This window comes from Vipera berus, assembly GCF_964194415.1.
Source record: "Vipera berus genome assembly, chromosome: 1".
Classification (NCBI taxonomy): Eukaryota; Metazoa; Chordata; class Lepidosauria; order Squamata; family Viperidae; genus Vipera; species Vipera berus.
Window position 1 is genome coordinate 53,157,680 of NC_138202.1, and position 23,373 is coordinate 53,181,052.

A 23,373-nucleotide genomic window follows, 5' to 3' on the forward strand; every position below is an offset into this window, starting at 1 on the left:
TTTTCAGCGCTATGCTGTATCATTTCCTCTAACAAAACAATTCTAAAAAGTTTAGTTGATTCTTCTTTCATGCATGTGCCCCTAATTTCCTCTGATTGTGTCAAACATTTTTCTCTTAACTATGAGCCAGCAGTGTGCAGCAACAACCAAAAAAGCTAATACAATGGCATGTTCTCCTGCCTGAGCAGGGGACTGGATTAGAAGACCTCCAAGGTCTATTCTATTCTATTCTATTCTATTCTATTCTATTCTATTCTATTCTATTCTATTCTATTCTATTCTATTCTATTCTATTCTATTCTATTCTATTCTATTCTATTCTATTCTCCTAATTTCCTTGCAAATTCAGCAAATCTAACCTTGCAGTGTGCACAGTGCTATAGAGATCTGTGCTAAGATCATAATTGCATTATCTCATTATCTGTAGCATTATTGCTACAGATCTCAAAGCCAGTTTACCGCTAAATATTGGACAGATTAGGAAGATTAAATGAAATTCATTGCAAACATTGAGGAGGAGCTAGTTTTGGCCACGTTTATTATTTGGGGAGTGAAACTGTCAGGAAATATCACCTTGCTTATCCATAGTGTTCTATCTCCAACTCCTACCCTAAGACCAATAGTTGTTATATGAATCCACCATTAAGTCAACAGTATTGAGCAAGTCTGTCAGAAATCAACAACTTTAGGTTTTATACTTTGCACATAATTGTTTACTTGCTGCAAGGCTGAAGTGCTTCAGACTGATTTTCCCCGGCATTAAGTCATTAAGCTTTTTTGCTTATTTGTTGAAATTAAATTGTTACAGTCATCACAGCAAAACCTCTTCAGGTTGAAACTGGGTGAGCAATATTTGGACATAAGATGAAACCAAGGTATCCTTTGTTCTTGTCCTTGTACAAGACCTTTTCCATTTATTTTTCATAATGTTATGTTATTATTGGGTATTTCTGGCTGCTATTTATTTATCAATCAAATTAATATTTCACAGAAAGTGACTCTGTGAGCAACAAGATAGGATCCCTCTAATTCCTAGTCAGCCCTCTATTCTGAAGTTTCCTTAAAGAGCTGGACGCAGCAGCACTGTGCAGATTGTCTTTTAGAATTGCCTTCAGTAGTTCTGCCTGAAGTATTAGGCTACTTAGCTAGCAATTAATGGAGTAATTAAATTCCATGGCCCTTGCTGTTTTACCACAAGGTAAGTGGATTAGTGGTGTTGTGATTCAGGGTCAGCCTGTGGGTTCGGCAGTTGGGTTGGACGACTCAGAGGAGGAGGAGGGGGTGTTGAAGAGCTTGCTGAGGGGGTTGAAGATCTTGCTGATGAGAGCCCTCAGCCAGGCCCCTCCCACCTGGTCACCACGGAGACCCAGCTGTGTGAGCCTGACAGCGTGGATGAAGATGACCCAAAGCTGGCCCTGTTCAAGGACGCCCGACGCAGGAGGCAGTCAATCAGGAGTAAACAGAGGAAGGCAATGGGGCACCTCGGAAGGAGGCAGAGAGAAGCCACGCCCTGAACTGTTTAAAAGGGGAATGCGTGGGAGGGCTGGTTTGCTGAAGGCAACCGCTTGATTAGTTCCTGTTTCATAGCTCCTGTTTCATGGTTGGTGTCTTGTTTTGCTCTGTTTTATCTTAATAAATTTGGCAGGCTTAATTCCAGCCTCTTGCCGTTTGTAAAGGGGTTGTCCCTGCCTTTTCTGCAGGGCCGGTAGCAGGCTGGTACAGAACAAGTGGATCAAATTCTGCTCCCTCCCTTAGAAATCTGGAAGCTGGTATATTTTGCTTATGAAAAACCTGTTTTTGTTGTTATTGTTATTGTTTTACCTTATTCAGCTTAGAAAATGAGAGAAAGAAGGCCACAAGAACGAGCCTAGCAGTTACCAGTCTTGCCTCATTCCTGCCTCAGTGTTGTCAGGGGCAGATGTTTTCCTCATTAGACAGTTACTGGCAAAAAACAGAAGGAGCAAAACCTTAATTTGGATCTGTATAAATAAGTTTCACCATATTAGGATGTGGCACAGGATAAGAACCAGAACATGAACTTGGTAGGAAATGATGGTTCTGGTTAAGAAAACAAACCGTAAGTAAGAGAGTAAGGCTATAAACCAGAAAGATACAGGAGTGATTTTTTTTTAATCAACAATCATCTCTACTTATCAACCATTATAAGAAACTGATGGTAGACTGCAATTCGTAGTATAACATGTTCACAATAAATGGGTCAATGATCAAATGGCAGAAAAACGAGTAGGATTTTAAAAAAATATCAAAGTAAGCTTAAGTGGGAATAACACTGGTGGTCTGCAGCAAAGATTATCTAATGTAAATATCATAAGATGAAAGATTATAGGTAAAATTTTGCTGGTTACTCTGAGTCAAAATATAAACTCTAGTTCTCTCTCCTTCATGAATATCTTGTAACAATATACAGCTCCTCTTTTCCCTGTGCAAGATCTTACCCCTATATTTATTTATTATTTTATTTTAATTCCATTTATATCCCGCCCTTCTCCGAAGACTCAGGGCGGCTTACAAACTTAGCAGTAGTAGCCTTCATTCTATGTATATGCCTGCTTGTTAGGGCTTTCACACACACCCCAAGCGGCATTATTACAAAGTCAGCTTAATTGCCCCCAACAATCTGGGTCCTCATTTTACCTACCTCGGAAGGATGGAAGGCTGAGTCAACCTTGAGCCTGGTGGGATGCGAACCTGCACTAATTGCAGGCAGCTGGTGTTCATAATTTTATGTTGCTATATAATTAAAAGTTCATAATCATCCAATGACCTTATAATAGGCTGATCAGTAGTTAGAAAGAAGTTAAAGTTTTTTCAACTTTTTTTACTTTCTGCATTGAAGCTTTAATTTCTTAATCTTCATTGTGCCAGATGCAAGACCTCTTAATACAATTTATACGTGTTTCTGGATGACTTCGTGAAGTTTCTAATAACAATCTTACTTGGAATATAGCTACTTCTTGATAACTTTTGCACATATTTTGCCTATAGCATCATTTGTTGAAAGTTAAATAGGGCTCTTTATGTTCTGTTGTTGCTCTGCCAAGTTCGGTGACATCAACTCAAAATTCAGTTCCCTGTTTCTCTTATTTGTTTGACATAGATATTGATGAATGTACAACCTATAACATCTGTCCCAGAGGGCGCTGCATCAACAGTGAGGGCTCCTTTTCTTGTGTGGATTGTGGTAATGGCTATATTGCATCAATGGATGGAAGAACGTGTGAAGGTATATATGTGGCTTGATATGATGATGAAGAAAACTTTCTCATTAACTAAAAAAATATACATTAGCCTGATCCAGAAGATTTTATTGTCTTATAAATAACAAGCTTTTGTTGTGGTCATAGAAATCAAGTTATCTGAATAACTTATTGATTGAAATTAATTGAAAACTGATTGGAAGCTGTGTATATAAACAGTATATAGTGAATATTACTTGATATGAAGAAATAATTGGATGTAGCATATCGTTTTTATACACTGTTGAGGAATTGTCTGCTGGAAGCATTTTGAATCATACATTGGATGAATTTGGTACATAATCTCTGTGAGTTCAGAAGCTCTAAAGAAATTTAAATGAGCCTCTGAAAGCACTTTTTGAGAGAATATTGTCAGAACTGTTTTCTTGTCAGAACTATGGTGAGAGATCAATGTATGATAAGGACACTTCCTGAACTTTTCCTCTTCCATATTCTATAATATGTCAGTGAAACTCTGTTTTTCCCCCCTAGATATTGATGAATGTAATTCACACCTGGCCTGCCCACAGGAAATCTGCACTAATACACCAGGCTCCTTCACTTGCCAAGCTTGTGAAATAGGCTATGTTCTCTCATCTAACAGACAGTCTTGTGAAGGTAATAATATTGACTTCATTCTGCATGGCTGAATGACTGAAACACTTGGCCTACTTTAGGCCTGTGTGCATTTAAAAGCAGAAGAAGTAGTGATTATGATCTGGATTGATTTTTCCTTTCCCAAATTCATCACCTAGGTCCTAGGAGGAAAGCATATTGTAGTAGAATATTGATCGTGTTTTTCCAAGGCTACAGTTCACAGCCTTGGCAGGCTATTATGAAATACTTGAAGATATTGAGATTGGAAATATTTGGCAGTGATTAATGTATTAATTAATGAGTTGGTTAGAGCTTTGCAGATAACATTCATTACATTAAATTAGGTCAGTTTGGAGAAGAACAAGAAAATGGGTCAGGAGAATGAAAGAAAGAAGGGCATGGTTATTCACTGTGATTAAATAAGCTAATCTGCTTTTGTTTTTAAAGTTGTAAATTAGAAGACCAGACATTATGGGCTACCAGATCAGTAGTGAAAAACTCTGGAAATCAATCAGTGGCAAGCAAAGTGCTATAGTTTGTTGCATCTTATTACTGTCATCTAGTGGTCATCCAATAGTTACCTAAAATGTTTAATTTTCCATCCATTTTTATGTAGCATTTAATTTTAAAAGGTCTTTAAAAATGGAATGGTTGACAGTTCAAAAACAAATGCAAATATCATCATCATTTTATTGAGTGAAAAATGTGAACTCCTATGTTTTGAGAGATGAGAGAGATATTTATTTAATTGGATGGTCCCCACATATTCTAGACATTTAATGGACCATGACAACAGAGAGATCAAGAAGTGCCAAATTGGATTTTCAGTATCAACTCCTCCCAGAATGAGAGAATAATTAGGTTCTGATGCCAATAAAATAAGTATGCCACTATAAAATAAGTGTAACAAAGAAAATGTGAAATAAATAAAGTTGCAATGAAAATCAGCTAAAAAACTAAATTCAGATAAATTAAACTCAGTTTATTAGAAATAAGAAAATTAACAATGATTAATTGCTTTTTATGTTTGCTTGCTGTTTTGAAGAACTAGCTTTGGAAAATAGGAATAGAAAAATGTGGAGACTAAAATTGAATTTGACCTCAATAGGAATTCCAGCAGTTTCTCAGTTAAGAATGTCACATATACAATGATATTTTTCTATAAAGAGTTAAAATGAGAAAAAAATGGACTACAGAAACCTAATTATTAATAATTGCCTACATATTATTCCAACAATACATTTTGTTTCTTTTATTTGCTTCCTATTTTAGAATTGATCTCTGATACAGTAAATGACACAGGTTTTACACATGTAGAAACGTCCAATCTAAATCTGCAAACTAGGCAGTTAAAACAAAAACTATATAGGTAGTCCTTGACTTACAACCATTCATTTAGTAAACATTCAAAATTACAACAACACTAAAAAAAGTGGCCTATGATTGTTTTTCATACTTAATACCACTGCAGCATCCCATGGTCATGTGATCAAGATATAGATGTTTGGCAACTGGCACGCATGTATGTATGACAGTTGCACTGTCCTGGGATCATTTTATCACCATTTGTAACCTTCCCAGCCCGCTCCTGACAAGGAAAGTCAATGGGGGAAGCCAGATTCGCTTAAGGACCACATGATTCACTTAACAACTATAGTGATTTGTTTAACAACTGTTGCAAAAAGATTGTAAAATTGGGCACAACTTACTTAACAACTGCCTCACCCACAGAAATGTTGGGCTCATTTGTGGTCGTAGGGTTAGGGTTAGGGTTAGGGTTAGGGTTAGGGTTATAATCTGAATGATGCTGTTTCAATAAAATATGGAGAATTCTATTGTTCAAAAAGTAGAAATGTACATTGTGATACCATTAAACATTTAGAATTTATAAATATGCATAAATTAATTTTTATTTCAGTGTTATATTCTCTGGGGTGTTTGCACAACTATATAATTATGGAGATTTTTTTTATTATCATAAAGAGAATTCTACAGAAGTAATAATTTTATTAAGGTCATTTTCCACATTATATTTATAGGTGTACACTTAAAAAAATATGCCCCGACATTTTAAGGTAGAAAAGAGACAAACCTATTGCAAATGCAAATTATCCAAGAATTTCCAACAGAGAGGAAGGACTGGCAGGTATTTCATTATATATAGTAATACTGTACAGTTAATAGATGGCTCTGGATTTGAAAGGAGACTACAGTATTGCTAGTTCATAATTAAGAGTGACAATAAAGTTAATGTTTATCTTTCCAGCTAATACTACTAAGTTAAGTATTTCCTTACAGTTATCAAGCTGAGTGTGGCTGGTGAGAAACATGGAAACCTTAATACTTGAAACAGATCAAAGAACCTAGAAAGAATGACTACAAAACATGCACCTGTTATATAGTAGATGAAGCTAGTATACATTTATGTCACGTTATATAAATACATTATTAATATAAGTCATATCCTTAACAATAGAGACAAATGGGAAATGAAGAATATTAACAATGTTTTTGCAGACCATTCCTGTTTCTTAGAACAGTATAGTATATTTTTAATTTATAAGTAAGCTAATACACACACACACACACACACACATATATATATACACACATACATTCCTTCTTCTCCCAGAAGAAGGAAGCTGAAGCCACCAGCCTGAGGATGACGGATGGGATTCCGTCGAAACGTTGTTCCTACACCTTCAACTCTACGCGGGAAAAAACCCGAATGACCAAAGATCCACACATACATATACATATACATATATACACACATATATAATCCAACTCCAAAACATGTTGTTGGATGGTTTGTTTGTTGATATTTATTCAGTGGCCTGGTTTGCTTCTTTTCAGTGTTTGAATGGCCTTTAAAGAGAAAAGAATCCTTCATATTACTATGTACAGTATATAGACTAATGCACACATAGTGAGAAGTGTGTGTGTGTGTGTATAAATCAGATTCTTTTGGAAAATTTAAGAAATGCTGCTCCAGTTTGTTCACAGCCAACAATATCACAATTTGTTTCCATGGTTATTCTCTTTGACTAAAATAGAGACTACAAGATAAAAGATATTGTTAGGGGAAAAACTTGTTAAAGAGAAATAAGAGACAACACACAACAAAATTCTCACTTTAGGATCCAGAGGTTTATTTCAATTTCAATTCAATACTTACATTTCAACAACTTATTGCAATAAGGACCAAATGGACAATCAGTCATTAAGTGTGATGGCTGAGCCAGGCGGCAACACCCAAATTTTTGAAGCAGGCTTTATACCTTAACATTGTGCCCACCTCTAGCATTTTGGTGCCACCCAATAGCCATCCCATTTTCCTCCCATTTCTCTTTTCTTGTTAAACACTTCATCATATTTCTCGAAACCCTCCTCGGGTCACCACTCTATTTTTGGAACTGACAATTAGGTTAGAATAGAATAGAATAGAATAGAATAGAATAGAATAGAATAGAATAGAATAGAATAGAATAGAATAGAATAGAATAGAATAGAATAGAATAGAATAGAATAGAATAGAATAGAATAGAATAGGAAGGGACCTTGGAGGTCTTCTAGTCTAGCCCCCTGCTCAAGCAGGAGGACCTATGCCATCTCAGACAGGTGATTGTCCAGTCTCTTTTTTAAAACTTCCAACAATGGAGCACCCACAATTTCTGGAGATAAGCTGTTGCACTTGTTGATTGTCCTCACTGTCAAGAAGATTCTCCTTAATTCCAGGTTGCTTCTCTCTTTGATCAGCTTCCAACCACTGTTTCTCGTCTTTTCCTCTGGTGCTCTGGTAAACAACCTGACCCGCTCTTCTTTGTGGCAGCCCCTCAGATATTGGAATACTGCTATCATGTCTCCCCTATTTTTTCTTTTCTTTAGACTGGCCAAGCCCAAGTTCCGCAGCCGTTCTTCGTACGTTTTGGTCTCCAGGCCTTTGATTATCTTAGTTGCTCTTCTCTGAATTTTTTCCAGGCTCTCAACATCATTTTTGTGATATGGTGACCAAAATTGCCTGTAGTATTCGAGGTGTGGTCTTACTAGGACTTTATAAAGTGGTAGTAGTACTTTGCAAGATCTTGATTCTATGCCTCTGTTTATACAACCCAGTATTGTATTAGCTTTTTTGGTTGCTGCTGCATATTGCTTAATCCTGCCCTTGCTCTAACCACTACTGTCCTCACTACCGTTCCTATGCATGTCATTGCAAAAATTGCTCAGTTCCTCTTTTCTCCTACATTCTTGTTCTATATTCCATTTTTCTTAAGAATTCATGCCGACCACAGTCATTTTTTTCTATGGAAAGTCAACAGCAAGTGAAAGCCAAGTACTAGTTTGCAAGTTCAAACTTAAAATATGATTAATTAATTACATCACTCATGACATACGTATTGATATATTTTTCCTTTCACAGTCCCCACTTCTTGTCCTTCAGGACAACACCACAATTAGGACCAGTAAACCGTACATTATATTTGCACTGGAAAGACAATATGCAAGCAGCATCATAAAGTTTATGACCTCATGAGGATACTACACTGTTACAAAGTATACACCTTTGGGTTTAAGACCAAAAGGCGTCACGACATAATGCAAGTTGCGGTCATATAGTAAGGCAGTTAGTACAAAGTAAGCTTGAAAAATAGTTAGGCAAGGCAAGCATTTCATGGAGGTGCAGGTTGGATTATACACAAATGTGGATCATCAACAGATATTTTCACATTCCAGCATTGTACAAATAAGGCCACAGAAGGTGGTACAAATGAAGTGCTTGAAGGTGCTTGATCAACAGATAGGAGTGAAATATCTGGAATAGATAAGGCCAGGGCTTTTTTTCTAAAAAAAAAAAGGTGCCGGAACTCTCAGCTTGGCGGGCACAGGAGGCGGTGGCGCTGCTGCGGTCATGGGCATGAGGGGTGTTGGTAGCGGGCTCTCCTCCGGGGCCAGAGCCGGCGTGGCTGGTGCAGTGGGAGCAGCGGGGCCAGATCTATATGGCTGGGCTGTGCGGGGCAGGCAGCGGAGGTGTGGTGGGCCAGGCGATGCAGGGCGGCCACTTAGGCGCGCAGGGCGAGGCGATGGTGGCACAGGTCCAGAGCTGGGTAGGCCACCAGCCTGGCTGACACGGGTGAGCACAAGGAAGGAATGCACATGGACTCCGCAGAACCCACCTCCCACTCCTTGTCCTCTCTTACTTACCTAGTTGAGATGGTGTAGTTGGGCAGCAGGGAGGGATGCAAACTTCCTGCCAACTCACCTTCGCTGCAGACAACTTGCCGGTGCAATGTTTGCTGGCCGGGGCTTTTGGCACTCTCAGCAGCAATTCCTATTGGCTTTCGAGTAGCATAGCTTGTGGGAGGGAGGGAGTAGCATAGCTTGTGCAAAAGCTTTTTTTTGTGTGTGCAAAAAAGGTGCCAGAACGCCATTCAGAGCGTTCAATGAGAAAAAAAGCCCTGCTTTTATGTTTTAAACTTATGATTTTAAAAATATATTTTTTTCTATTGTAAGTTGCCCCAAACCTCGCCATGTGGATTGCATATAAATATTATATAATCGGTAAATAAAGGTAGAACATATGTTAAATATAGATCAAATGATAATATCCTTCCCCACAAAGTCAATTCTTGCTCAATGACAGACCAAGGAGTTAACTTGGAAAGGCAAGAGGAAAATCTAGAAGAGGTCTGTGCAACTTGTAGAAGGGAAAGGCCCACACTGATAAATTAAAAATCTTTGTGGTTTGCAAAGGAATGCTGGTGGGCTAATCAATGATTTGGTGACTAGAAGAGCATCTACAGTGTTGGAGCTCGTGGTCATGGCAAGCCATGGAGACACTAGGCAACATGACCTTTAGGGCAGTGGTGGTGATTTTATTACTTTTTTTTTAAAAAAAAAGTCTGTGCTCTGTCCAAGGGTGCTTGGCAGGCTGCATGTACAGGCGTGGTCTAGAATTTACTTTGGAGCATTCAACTATCTAGAGCAGGCATATCAAACTCATTTTGTTTGAGGCAACTTCTTATAAAAGAATTGCCATTCATTTGTTTTAATAAAATAATTTAAATCAATTTTTCACTTGATTTCAAATTAAATGAATTATATTGGTTGACAATGAGATTTTTTTTTAGTACAATTGCCAAATGCAATAAACTGGTTTTAGGTATATGTTACTGGAAGGAAAAAGCAATCCTTGCTGCGTTACTGATCCCAGAGAAGCATTTGCATGTATGCAGGTATCCTTAGGGTGCCATAGTTATGGATGAGAAATATTGGTTGCAAAGTTGGCATTTCTGGATGTAATACAGATATTTTGGACTTATTTTTGTTTCTTTGCATGTTTGTTATTTTTAAAAAGGCATATTCTACTGACTACGCTTATGCACATACGTAACATCTTTTGCTAGAATACATGACCACTGCTTTTCCAGAATGTGAAAAGTGAAAGATTGTGATTAAACAAAATTTTAATGTACAGATAATACCACCAGAAATTATTTTAGCCTTTTTAATGTTGTTATTGATGTTAAGCTCACCATGGAAAACATCATATATTGTTATGTATATACTAGGTTAATTATTTAAAGACTGAAGTGCAACATAACTAGATTCTAAATAATCTATTTTTCAAAACACACAACAGTCCAAACAGTAAAAGTAAAGTCCAAATTAAGAATATTTCATTCTTAAGAATTGTTTAATTTAAAGTGGTTTAGTTGTAATAGATGGTTAGATTCAAAATAGTTTTCAAGAGTATGTACAAAAGATACTATTTTTTTCTAGCATCAGCTAAATTAGACATATTACATTGAGAAAAATGTTTCTCATTTCTTTCCTGTTACCTTTATGAAATCATCATTGCAGAGATGTTAACATAGGAAATAGATTATTTTGTTATCTAATTTTACCTTCCAAAAGACAGAAGCAGATAAAAAATCTGAGGTTCTTTCCTGTTGGCTTTTTTGAATTAGCTGCTTTAGATTCTAAAAGTTTAGTTCCTAAAGAAGTAACCCTGTAAATAATTTTAATGTACTCCTCTAGTGCAGGGATAGGCAACCTTGGCTCTTTAATGACTCGTGGACTTCAACTCCCAGAATTCCTGAGCCAGCGTGGCTCAGCTTGGAAATCTCTCCCTTTCCCCTCAGCATGGCTGGCTCAGGATTTCTGGGAGTTGAAATCCACGAGTCATAAAAAAGAGCCAAGATTGCCTAGCCCTGCAATAGGCTTAGGAAAGCCAATAGAGGGAGCTTCTTTTTTTCCTTCCAAAAAAAAGGTGCCGGAACACCATTCTGAGCGTTCTATGGGGAAAAAAAGCCCTGGATAAGGCAATGCTGCTGTCTCTGTTTCGGGAGCTTACTGACATCAGGGGCATCATTGGAGATTTACAGTCGAGCAACACAGAAGATTTGTCTTTTCTGACATTGTTAAATTTTCATTTTCTGGTCTGGATGCATTCTTTTTTCATTGCCAGAGAAGCTGAATGGGACCCTTGGCCAGCTGCGACCTTGAGCAAATGGCTGGCAGGCCAGGATGGAGGCACCTTGGCTGGATGGGGGCAGAGGTTATCAGCACTTACTCTCCTGTTGGACAAAGCTTCAGTCTTTGTCTTGTTGGGTTGGGATGGCTTAGATTGTGCAACCTCCTCATCTGGGGTTGGTACCTTCCTACAGTGTGAAGCATGCACCCAGGAGGTCAAACCGTGACACCCCACAGCAGTGTTGGTGGTCAACAGGATCTGGAATGGTCCCTTCCAATGAGGAGCCAAACAGTTCTTACCCTGAAATACTTTTGTCAGAACTCAATCGCCAACTTTTAATGAATGGCAGGGATGTAATGGTTTCTTGGGCATAGCTGCTATAATCTGTGAATGACAATCTTTAAGAGATGTGAGAAGAGCTTGGCAAGATGTCATCATAGCAGCGGCCAACATATGAATGTCTTTCAGATATAGGAATGTTGGGGAAGAGGCTGGCACTTGTATGGATCTACTCACTAATATCTCATGTGGAGAGAGTCCAGTCTGTTGAGAAAGAGTCATTCTTATGGACATTAGGGCAACCTCAACAACTGCAACAGAGGCCTTAAGGTTGATCAATGATCTTTCCCGTTTTTCCTTGTTACGTTTGAAGGATTGCAAATGCTGTTCCCTGTACCACTTTTCCATTTCTGCATACCAAACCACAAAAGGAGAACAATTGCCCAGTCTGAGAGACATCAACAGCATCCAAGACAACTTCACAAAATTTAAATTTGTTTCTGTTAAATGTTCCAGCAAAGGGAAACTGACACCTTGGTTCTTGCAAAGTAAACACATGCCATTGCTGCAAGTATTGACTGATTCTAGGTCCCTAATGAACGTATTTATATATACACACACCATGCCAGGGTACCCTTTTTAGGAATCTTCCCCCTCTTAGGCTGGAAGCATCCCATTATAGAACAAAGAGACCACAAATTAAATCAAAAGAACAGAAAAAAGCTAAGCAAAGGTTATAAAGATGTGAGTGGACATGGGATACTAACCTGTCCAATTCAGGCTAAAATGCTTGTGGTTACATTTTGTTGTCTCTCAACCGTGCATCCATCCATCAGTTGCAAGACATACTGCATTTAAGCATGGTTGAGGGCACACAATGTTCTTATGTAGTTGGTTCATTTATTTGCTTACTTCTCCCATTTTTTTTCTTTTTCTTTTTTCTTTTTTTTGTTTTTTACTTTCACCTGGGCAACCAAAAGACAATTGTCCAGGGGCAAAAGAGGGAGGCAGAGCTCTGCCAACACAGACAGTCCTTATCTATGAAAGAGGTCCAGTCCCTCAATAGCAGTGATCATGAAATGCACCAACCTAGCAAATAACCTGACCCTTATCTACGGGGAAGGTAGCATTTGACACACAATCTGAAGGCAATCACATATCACATACCATATAGTCATAGTTACAGACAAAGGTTCAAATATCACACAGAACAATAAACACATTGAAACAAAATGAGTGACACCACACCCATAAGCATTGGAAAAAAGGAGACAAAATGTACACATTGGGATAACTGGATGTACCCTGGGAGTGTGCCACAAAGGATGTCTTCTGCCACCAGGAACTCTTCCTTCCCCCAATGTAGAGAACACAGAACCCAATGAAAGGAAATATGGACAAAAGAAAGAATGAAACTCCGCCCTAGGAGTGCCACAAGAGAGACCTTCCTCCATCGATGTAGAGCTCACAGTCCCCACAACAAAAACCCTTCAAGAGCAGGCATGTATTAACAACAAAACAAACTATCAAAAGCGACAGGGAGAAAGGAAAAAATAAAGCAACTGCAACACAATATTTCACAAATGACACTTTCAAGCCCAGCTGAAGACTATTTCGCAACCTGAAAGCTGCCAGCTGGAAATAAAGCCACAGAAGATAAATGCTTTTCAGGACCAGGGGAGCCATTAACATAGGCACAATCTCCATGGACAGCCTCACATTCCATACATCAGATACAGTAACAGTCACACCAACATGTACAATCTCTAAACTGACACATCAGCAAAACATCTACTCACCACAGTAGATAACTTCAACTTCAACATGGAGTCAATAATAGCGAAAGGAAGAACCACTGCCAAGCATGAGGCCACTGTCAACACCAGGGTACGACCCTACCTGAGGTGCTACCTCAATACTACAAGGGGGTGATCAGTCCCCAGGAATGTCAGCTCCCTTTTGGGTCCCCTTGCCTTATCTCTGATCCAAAGTGGAGTGTGGGTACAGAGAGAGGGAGCATAGGCTGATTGGCCAAAGTCCGAGCCTGGAGATGGTCAGATGCTCCTGTGGAACTCAAGGCCTCTTTCAGCTTCGTCCCTTCCCAGCTAATGCACCAAAACTGTCAGGGGAAAAACTTGTTAAAGAGAAACAATATGCACCATAAGATTATTACGTCTGAATATCTCCCAGACATTGGACTGTCCTGCAGGAGAATGTCACATTCTCCTTTCAAGTCTGATGTCTTTCTATGTTTGAGCTAGAAGAACTTAGCATTAGCATGAGTAAATATATAACACAGGGAACAGTCACAGAGATGCTCTGATACTTGATCTATATATTTTAAGAAAATCAAATCTCATTAAAATATACAGAAAGGAAAATTGTATAGACAGAACTTCTTTAGGGATAGAATGTGCGTGGTTATATTCTTAAGCATTTGCAGCATACTTTTAATATGAGATGGACATGAGAACACATAAACTTCTGCTAATAGCTCCAGCAACAGTATCCTGCAGGTTAGCTTTCTTTTTTCATTTAAAATAAACACAAAAAAGTCTAAGCTTGTGCCTATACAGAATTTTTCTTCCCTAATTGCTGTTCCTTTCCATTAATCATACCTTCCTTTCCTTGAACAGACAGTAATGAATGTGAATACCCAAACATTTACTGCTTAGGAGGAGAGTGCTTAAACACACCAGGATCCTACACATGTCATTGTCAGAGAGGATTTGAACTTTTCAATGGGACCACATGTGAAGGTAAGCCCAATGTAACACATCTGGATGAAGCTGCCCATTCTTCATTAATTTAATCACTTTCAGAACATGCTTAAACAAAGAAGAAAAAGGCAGAGTTATTTTGGGAGTTTCAGGTGGCCTTTGTTCAAATCAACCTCATTAGTGTCCAGAAAAAAAAAAGCATCTGACTGTTCAAAAAGGGAGAGGAGAATCTATCTTGTTTTTGAGGAATACACAGTAGCACTTTCTAAGTGCCTTTGTATTTGTATCACTTGTGCCCAGCTATATAATTTAAACCAACCTTCCCCAAATTGATGTCCTCTAAATTCATTGAGATTTCAATTTGCAAAATTCTCTGCTAGTATTGTATAGTGGGTTCTGGACCGCATGGCAGACAGCAGGCAGATGAGTACAGCATCAGCTCTTTATTGTGGGTAGTACTGAACTGAACAAAGGGGGTTACCTGTACCCCTTATATACCCTGCTAGGTACGCTCTTGGCCAATCAGTTCATCCGAATCTCCTGCCGAAAGCTAACCAGGCAATACGGTAACGGTACAGCGCCACCTGGTGGTATTTGCCAAGCTCTTGCTTAAACCCCATACATAACACCCCTTCCCCCTTAAAAGAACAAACAATATATCTAATACAAAACATCATGCATAATATTTTCCTGCAGTTACAAACAAAGGTTAATGGCAACCCCTGACTTGACTCTAGGCCTGTCCCCCGTCAAGATTGAACATAGTCTGCAAGATAAGCAGGTGGCCTATGAGCTCTGGAAGACCGCCTCAAAGTTTGCCCTTCTTCCGGGATAGCAGAGTCAGTGATTGAGTCCTGGCTCAGAGTTCCTGGTTGACCCATTCCAGGGTCAGTCCTGCAGCCATGCTGTCATCATAGTCCGGGGCCTGTTGTTGTAAGGACTGGCTCTCCTCCCATCCTGTTGTTGTCGGTTGTTGGGGTTGATCGATCTGTGACCTTTCAGGAACCCACTTCCTGATTTGATCTATGTGTCATCTGATCTGATGATCCCCCTCCACCCCTACAATGTAGGACAAGGGCCCAGTCCTGTCAACCACCACCCCCGGAATCCATGCATGTCCCGGCCCATAGTTCCGTGCCCAAACCAGGTCATTGGTGAGAAGTTCTCTAGAGGGCTTGGGTTGCTCAGTCTCCGCCGCCACTCTGTCGGGGTGTAACCTGTCCAATTTGGTGATGAGGCGCCGGCCCCAACGAAGTTCTGCTGGGCTCTTCCCCGTGGCCGTGCAAGGTGTGCTGTGTTGTGCTAACAGGAATTGTGCCAACCTTTGATGCCAGTCGCCACTGATGATGCGCCTCAATGCGTCCTTGGTCGTTCGTACCATGTGTTCTGCTAATCCATTGGTCGATGGGTGGAAGAGCGCAGCTGTGACATGCCTAATCAAGTTGGCTCTGGTGAATGCCTGGAATTCAGCAGAGGTGAATTGAGGCCCATTGTCTGAGACCAATACGTCAGGGAGGCCATGTGTGGCAAACAGCCCCCTGAGCACTTGGATAGTTTTGGCCGTAGTCATGCTATTGACCGGTATCACCTCTAGCCATTTGGAATGGCTGTCTACCACCACTAGGAACATCTGTCCTTGGAAAGGACCAGTGTAATCAATGTGGACTCTGGACCAGGGTGTGTGTGTAGCCTCCCATTTGTGTACTGGTGCATGGGGCATCTCTGGTCTGGACCTTTGGCAGTCATAGCAACTATTAACTTGTTCCTCTATGGCCTTATCTAGACCTGGACACCACAGGTAGCTCCTAGCTAATGCTTTCATCCTGACTATACCCGGGTGTCCTTCGTTTAGTGTGATCTTATGACTTTGTTTCTCAGTGTCTCGGGAATAATGACCCTACTTCCCCACAAAAGGCAACCCTTGTGAGCAGACAGTTCATGTCTTCTATTGAAGTAAGGCTGGAATTCCAGGCCTGGACTCTTTTTTTGCCACCCCGTGACTACCCAAGACTGAACTCTGGTCAGAATTCTGTCTGCTGTTGTTTCAGCGGCTATGTCTTTTGCCTATAAGGGGCACTCGGGTAGGTCCTGGATGGTCAGTATTTGGGCTGCAGGCGCCGGATCAGGTTCTGAATTTGCTAAGGGTAACCTGCTTAACCCGTCTGCGTGGCCCATCTCTTTACCTGGTTTGTGAACCAGTTTGTAAGTGTATGCAGATAGGAATATGGACCATCTGAGCATCCTAGGCGACAGAATTTGAGAGGTTTGTTTGTCTGTTGTGAACAACCCCAATAAGGGCTTATGATCTATGAATATGGTGAAATCCCTGCCATAGAGGTAGTCATGGAATTTTTTGACCCCGGCCACTATAGCCAGGGCTTCCTTGTCAATCTGGGCGTAATTCCTTTCTGCCCTTGACAACGTGTAGTATGCAATGTTCCCCATTCTCTAAATGGCTCAGTAGTGCGCCCACTCCATAGGGAGATGCATCACAAGCGATGCAGATGGGCTTTGACTCTATGAAGTGGGTGACAGAGGAATTACTAGATAGTAGTTCCTTTAGGGTTTTAAAACTCTTGTCGTGGACCTTGGTTCAGTTCCATGCAGCCTGCTTGTCCAGGAGCCTGTGCAGAGGCTCTGCTATGGCTGCTTTGTGTGGGAGGAATGAATGGTAAAAAATAAGGAGACCCAGGAATGCTTGCAGTTTCCCCTTGTTTTTTGGGGTAGGGGCCATTTTGATTGCCCTTACCTTGGATTCTGCAGGGTGGATTCCCTTGGCATCAATCCTGAACCCTAAGAATTCTGTGGATGCCACCCCAATGCTGCACTTGTCTTTTTTGAGTTTGAGCCCTGCAGAGCGGAATCTGCTTAAAACAGCCTGCAGTCTCTCAGCCAATACCTCCTCAGAGCTTCCAGCAATGAGGACATCATCAAAATAAGGGCACACTCCTGGAATGCCCTTCAGAGTCTTCTCCATCAACTCCTGAAAGATTCCTGGAGCTACAGAGACACCGAACTGCAAACGGTTAACTCTGAAAGCTCCTCTGTGCGTTACTATGGTTTGGGCATCTGCCGTCTCCCTTGTAACCGGGAGCTGCTGGTACGCCTGCGCGAGATCCAGCTTCGCAAAGATGGCGCCGCCCTGGAGAGAGGCGAGGACATGGTTGACTGTTGGAACCAGGTAAGCGTGCGGATTCAGGTCCCGGTTCACCAAACACTTATAGTCAGCGCAGATCCTCACCTCCCTGTTAGCCTTCAGTGGGATAACTATAGGGGTCTCCCCCTTCTACTGGCTCTAACACCCCTTGCTCCAATAGCCTATCTAATTAGTTCTCAATTTTGTGTTTGAGAGCGAAGGGGACTCTCCGGGGTTTAATTCTAACAGGCATGATGTTGGGGTTCAATTTGAATTTAATGGGTGGCCCGGTGTACCTTCCTAACTTGCCATCGAATACGTCTGCAAACATTTTGCAGATGGATTCGAGGCTCCTGGCCTGGGTGCTATGGATCCCAGAGATCCCTATGCCCAGAGCCCCAAACCAGTCCAGCCCCACTAGGCTAGTCCTCTGGCCCTCGACTACTAGGACATCCAAGTGCTCACAGAACTTCCTGAACCCCACCGACAGGGTGGCCTCCCCTTAATTTTAACAGGTGCATTTTGAAAATCAGTTAGTTTAAGATTGGTTGGTCTTAATTGTGCCCACTGCTTGCTCCAGCCGCACACTAGTTTAAATGTCTCATAAGAAATTATAGAGATGGCGGACCCAGAGTCGAGCTCCATCTTGCAAGGTACACCTTGCAGATGGACCTCTAATTTGATTTTGGGGGTGAGCAACCGATGGACCCCAGTGTGGGATACGGCTCTCAGACGCACGAAGGAATTTGAGGCGGTGACTAGGGGTTTCCCGGTACCTTTCGGCGATGCATCCTCATCCCGGGAACGACTCTGACAGACCACTGCAATGTGGCCTGTTTTTCCGCAGACCTGGCACTTAGCTGAGCAAAATCTGCAGGCCGCCCTCGCATGGTTTCCTCCGCAGCCGGAGACAGTTTCGGCGCCGAAGCCTCCGGTGTATTTTTGCGATGACGTTGGTTGCCAATGGGCCCCCTGGTCTCCGCGCTGTTGGGTTACTCGATTGTCCGGCCTCTGGTGTACCATGTCAATTTCAGCCGCTTTGTCTTCGTCAGCTCTGCTGTACGCAGTGCTCTCATGGTGGACTGAACCCCCAGAGCTGCTGCTGGGTTGGTGAGTGGTCTGGCCTGAGTCACTGGCCGCCTCGTATGCCAGGACCTCTTCATGAGCAATTTCTGTTGCAGCCGCTTCTTGCTTAGACCAAAAACGATCCAGTCATGAAGCTGCTCTTCTAAATCAGGAAACTTACAGAGACAGGCGGCCTGTCGCACGGCTGCTATAAAGTCGGCCATCAGTTTGCCCAGTAACTGGACCCGCTGGATGAACCTGTAATGCCAGAACATTTCGGACCTCTGCGGCGTGAAATGCTTGTTTAGTTTAGCTGTGAGATCACCGGTGAGCACAACCAGACAGCTATATCATAAACGGCTGGCCCGCTGACGCACAGCAGAGCCACCGCTTTAAAATGGTCTTCAGTGATCCAGTTGACCAGCAGGTATCCCTCAACCTGGCCCAGATGCGATTCCCAGCGTTTGGGATGGCTGATGTCGAATTTGTGGATCTGACCAAGTTTTGTCATGCTGTGTTTGGTTCTGTGGATGCTGCTTCGATAGAAGGGAATCGGAGAAAGATGCTCTTCTCCTCCTTCCCTAGTGACTTCAGCTAGTGATTTCAGCTAGTGATTTCAACACTGAGTGAAGCAGCATCCCACCTTCGTCACCACTATTGTGTAGTGGGTTCTGGACCGCATGGCAGACAGCAGGCAGATGAGTACAGCATCAGCTCTTTATTGTGGGTAGTACTGAACTGAACAAAGGGGGTTACCTGTACCCCTTATATACCTTGCCAGGTACGCTCTTGGCCAATCCGTTCATCCGAATCTCCCGCCGAAAGCTAACCAGCCAATACGGTAACGGTACAGCACCACCTGGTGGTATTTGCCGAGCTGTTGCTTAAACCCCATACATAACAGCTAGCGTGGGCATTGCCTATGTGATGAGGGATTCTGGGAGCTGGAGTTTCACATCTGGAGAGTATCAGGTTGAGCAAAGTTGACTCTGGATTATTCTAGTTATTTTCACATGCTTTTGGCAATGTGGAAAACAAAAATATTGGGTATTGTACTTCTATGCAAGGTTTAGGCCCAGGTAAACTAAATCAGGCCTCATGGACAAAGTATTGAACCAAAGTTTGTGCTATGCTTAGTTTTGCAGTTTGCAATTGTACTTTTCTTAATATGATTTTGCTAAGCTTGCTTGTTTCAAATATATTTAGAACATGAAGTCCAGAACAGTAAGAAATAGGGAACTGAACGTAGCTGATGGATGCGGGTTCCAATGTACATGAGCAGTGGTGGGATTCAAATATGTGTACAACTGGTTCTCTGTCTGGATGCCACTTCTGCTTCCATTCTGGGCCTGGGCAACAAAAAATTAGCTACCGGTTCTGCCAAAGTGGTGCAAACTGGCTGAATATGTGGAAAGTTCTGACTTCAGCAGAAGTCAGCAAAAGTCAACAGACCATCTGTCTAAAGTCCTAGGATGAGAAAGGTTATAAAGAGTTGGTCTGGATCAGTTCTTATTGGTACTGCTATGCTATTGGACCTCATTGCAATGGATTATTAATGTAAGTGATGTTGTGTTATCATATTTGCTATGTTCCAAATTATTAGCAAAATAGACCTCTGAAAGTAAGAATTATTGTTCTATGTTGCTGTGTTTTTTATTGGGTTTTTCCAAGACAACAAGTAATAGAGGAATTGGAGTTCAATATTAACTTCTGCTTTCCTTTCCCACTTCTTGTTTCTTGTTCCTCATGTAAAATTTGCTTTCTTCTTGTTATCTTGTCATTTGCGTGCTGTCTTTGTTCTATGTTCTTCTTAATTCTGTGCTTTTGTAACCTATATCGAATCAATTAAAGTTACAATTATTATTGATAACTACTTGTCTTTTATAGAAACATAGTATAAACAATAATGGATGACTAATATATTTGTGTTTATTTTTTCATATTTGAATGCAATAGAATAAAAGAATGACATACTGTGTATCTGATAGTGACCATCACCTTCCTTGGTCTGCAGCTTGAAGCCAAGTGATTCTTACTCTCCCATAATTTTTGGAACTCAATTAACATGTTTAAAATGGAGTAGGCAAAAGATACTCCATGATTTCTTAGTTAATGGCTTGAAGTTTTGAAATATATTAGCAAGAAGTTCTGACACCTTGTTAAACATCAGCATATGGATTTCCACCTACCCATTTAAATTAGGTTGCCAAAATTAAAAAGCAAGGGGAAAAACAGGTATGGATTTTTGCCGGAAAAGACTGCAAGTTCAGTTTTCATATTAAGCTAAATTATATGGCTGCTGACTCCTGTTTCTTGATTTTAACTGAATACATGCTAGACTTCAGGATATGTATGTATATGTAGAGTTCTCTCCAACAATAGATTTCTGGAAGAGACTCTCAGAAAGATATTTTCATTCATTCATTTTCATTTAATTTCATTTGAATGTCAGCTTATTGTTTAGTATATCCCGTCCATATAGTTTAGATGTGAGTAGTGTAAGTTTTATAAGAAAGACAATCTTGTTCTGAATAAGAAGATACTTTGTTTAGTTGACAGGTATTAAGTTAGAATAATCTGTTGCAGCTTTTCAGAGTGAATTCACTGTAACTATCTTTCTTATCTTTACTTCCTATAGATCAAAATGAGTGTCTGGACAGTAACATCTGCAGTCCCAATGGAGAATGCCTAAACAGTCATGGATCTTATTTCTGCATTTGTGCTCTTGGCTTCTCGAATGCTGCTGGTGGAGTTAGCTGCCAGGGTGAGATCTTAAAAGCTATAGTGATCTTTTGTTTGTCCCTTCTCTCTTGGACATACAGTATCTTGTCAAAGAAATGCAAGCCAGCATTTGAGGGGAAAAAGATGATTCAGAATGCATATGCTACAACTTTTCCAGGACTCACACTGTCATCTATGGAAAAGATGTGTTTGATTTAGAGAAGTACTGAAAAGTATATATGTATCCAGAAGTGCTCTGAATCACCTTTTCTTCTTCAAATTCAGGATACTGCAGAATTCTGCTCTGTGCCCCTGCTTTTGCAGGTCCATATTACCAAAAATTACTAAATAACATACAATGTTGATGATAGGGCTTATAAATTCTGGAAAGTTCTCAGTTTAGATTTTGTTTTTTGCCACAGACAAGCTTTCTATGATAAACTATGGGAAATGTAATTTCCACTTGCTAACTTAAAATATTAATCATTTCCCTAAGACCTATTGTGTCTTCAAGACTCATCCAGTCATTGTTATGTTAAATAACACTAATGAGGATGGGTTCAGCACACTTCAAAGATGGCTTAGCGATGTCACAAAGACAGTATAAGTTAATAGGGGAAACAAGGATAGTATATATGATTCCCAATTATTAATTTATTCCACTGCTATAAAGTTTTTACATTCTGTTTCCATTTGCAATTCAAATTTAGGGAAAAGCTATGGTATTGAATCAGAAAGCCTGAATTCAAATTAGTTAATTTAGCCCATTCCAAATTAGGCTCAGATTAATTAATTTGAATCAATTTAGAGAAATTCCTCCATAACATATTATCAACCTTTCGTACTTTAGCTTTCTACTGTCCCATTTCAATACTATTTCACATTAAAGTCTGGCTTCTTTCACTGTATTATATTTGGCAGATGTGGATGAATGTGCTGATCAATCCCGGTGTTTGCATGGCCAGTGCATCAATACAGAAGGATCCTACAGCTGCTTATGTCAAACTGGCTTCCAGCATTCGCAGGAAACAGATGACTGTGTGGGTAAGAGTTGACCGCTGAAGAAAAAAATAAGACAATAGATCAGAATCAATCTAAGCAAATTGTTGGAGGCATTTTTATATTTTTATCTACATTTTTTTAAAAATACAAATGTTAGCTGCTGGCATGGTGCTGATAGTGATTGGTGGGGATTAACACTTTGCTTTCATACTGAGATCCTGGGAAAAGTTGTTCCCCTGAAGCTGCTATTGGTGTGAGAGAGGTTCTTTTATATGTCAATGCAAGATTTCTTCTTAATGAAAATAACAGTTTCAGGGAGTTTATTGGGTCTCAATTCACATGTGCATATAGGTAACTTCATACTATATAGCTGCCCTCCATCTTCCAAGGATATGTTATTCTTTCATTACTAGTCCTGCAGAACAGTTCTTTTAAGAATGCTTATCTCTCCTGAAATGATATTGTTTATTTATTTCTCTTTTCATTTTCAATTTATTATTTTTGTCAGCCAAACTTTAGAATTACACTACTTATTCCACAGAGGCAAGCAATTTTGGGGGTTCAGGACTGTACTTTGGTGAAAAGGCAGTCTTTCTTTATATGGACTCTAGTGGCTAAAGGGGCATTGCTACTGATGTAAGATTATCACACTGGGCTGGTATACCAGTCTCATGGGCATGGTGTCCACTTTTTGTTTGTTATTGTGTTCTCCCAAATGCAAAAAAATCTTAATGAATTTTAGTAGCACAATCTATGTTGCTCTGGGACCACAAACAAGAGAGTTGCCTATTGCTACTTAAGGATACTTGAATGTTAACTATGTTAGCAATCAGGGCTTGTGCATTTTTTACAGGTTCTTCTTGTCTTTGAGATATCTTTCATGTTTCCCCTTTTCCCTAAAACGTACTGTTGCCAAGTCTTTATTATTATTTTTTCCTTCTGATACATTCTTTTGAAAATGCTTTCCCACGGATGACAGATGTGGACGAATGTGAAGAATTTGGGGCTACTGCTTGTGGCATATGGCAGTGCCAGAACACCTTGGGTTCATTCCACTGCATTATGGGATGTCCTCCCGGATTCCATCGCACACCGTTTGGTGAATGCATTGGTAGGTGCTGT

General features: G+C 40.5%; 1 protein-coding gene across 1 annotated transcript in view; it reads left to right on the top strand.

The window, feature by feature from the left end:
- The window catches only part of LTBP2 (latent transforming growth factor beta binding protein 2), a gene marked incomplete at its 5' end in the record, with an annotated part of 133,281 nt that overhangs the window by 92,373 nt on the left and 17,535 nt on the right, over positions 1-23,373 (top strand). The window contains 6 exons of the mRNA XM_081323993.1: positions 3,119-3,244; positions 3,750-3,875; positions 14,244-14,366; positions 21,167-21,292; positions 22,171-22,293; positions 23,231-23,362. Coding sequence (XP_081180119.1) covers positions 3,119-3,244; positions 3,750-3,875; positions 14,244-14,366; positions 21,167-21,292; positions 22,171-22,293; positions 23,231-23,362 — 756 coding nt within the window. The remainder of the gene's footprint in view (positions 1-3,118; positions 3,245-3,749; positions 3,876-14,243; positions 14,367-21,166; positions 21,293-22,170; positions 22,294-23,230; positions 23,363-23,373) is intronic.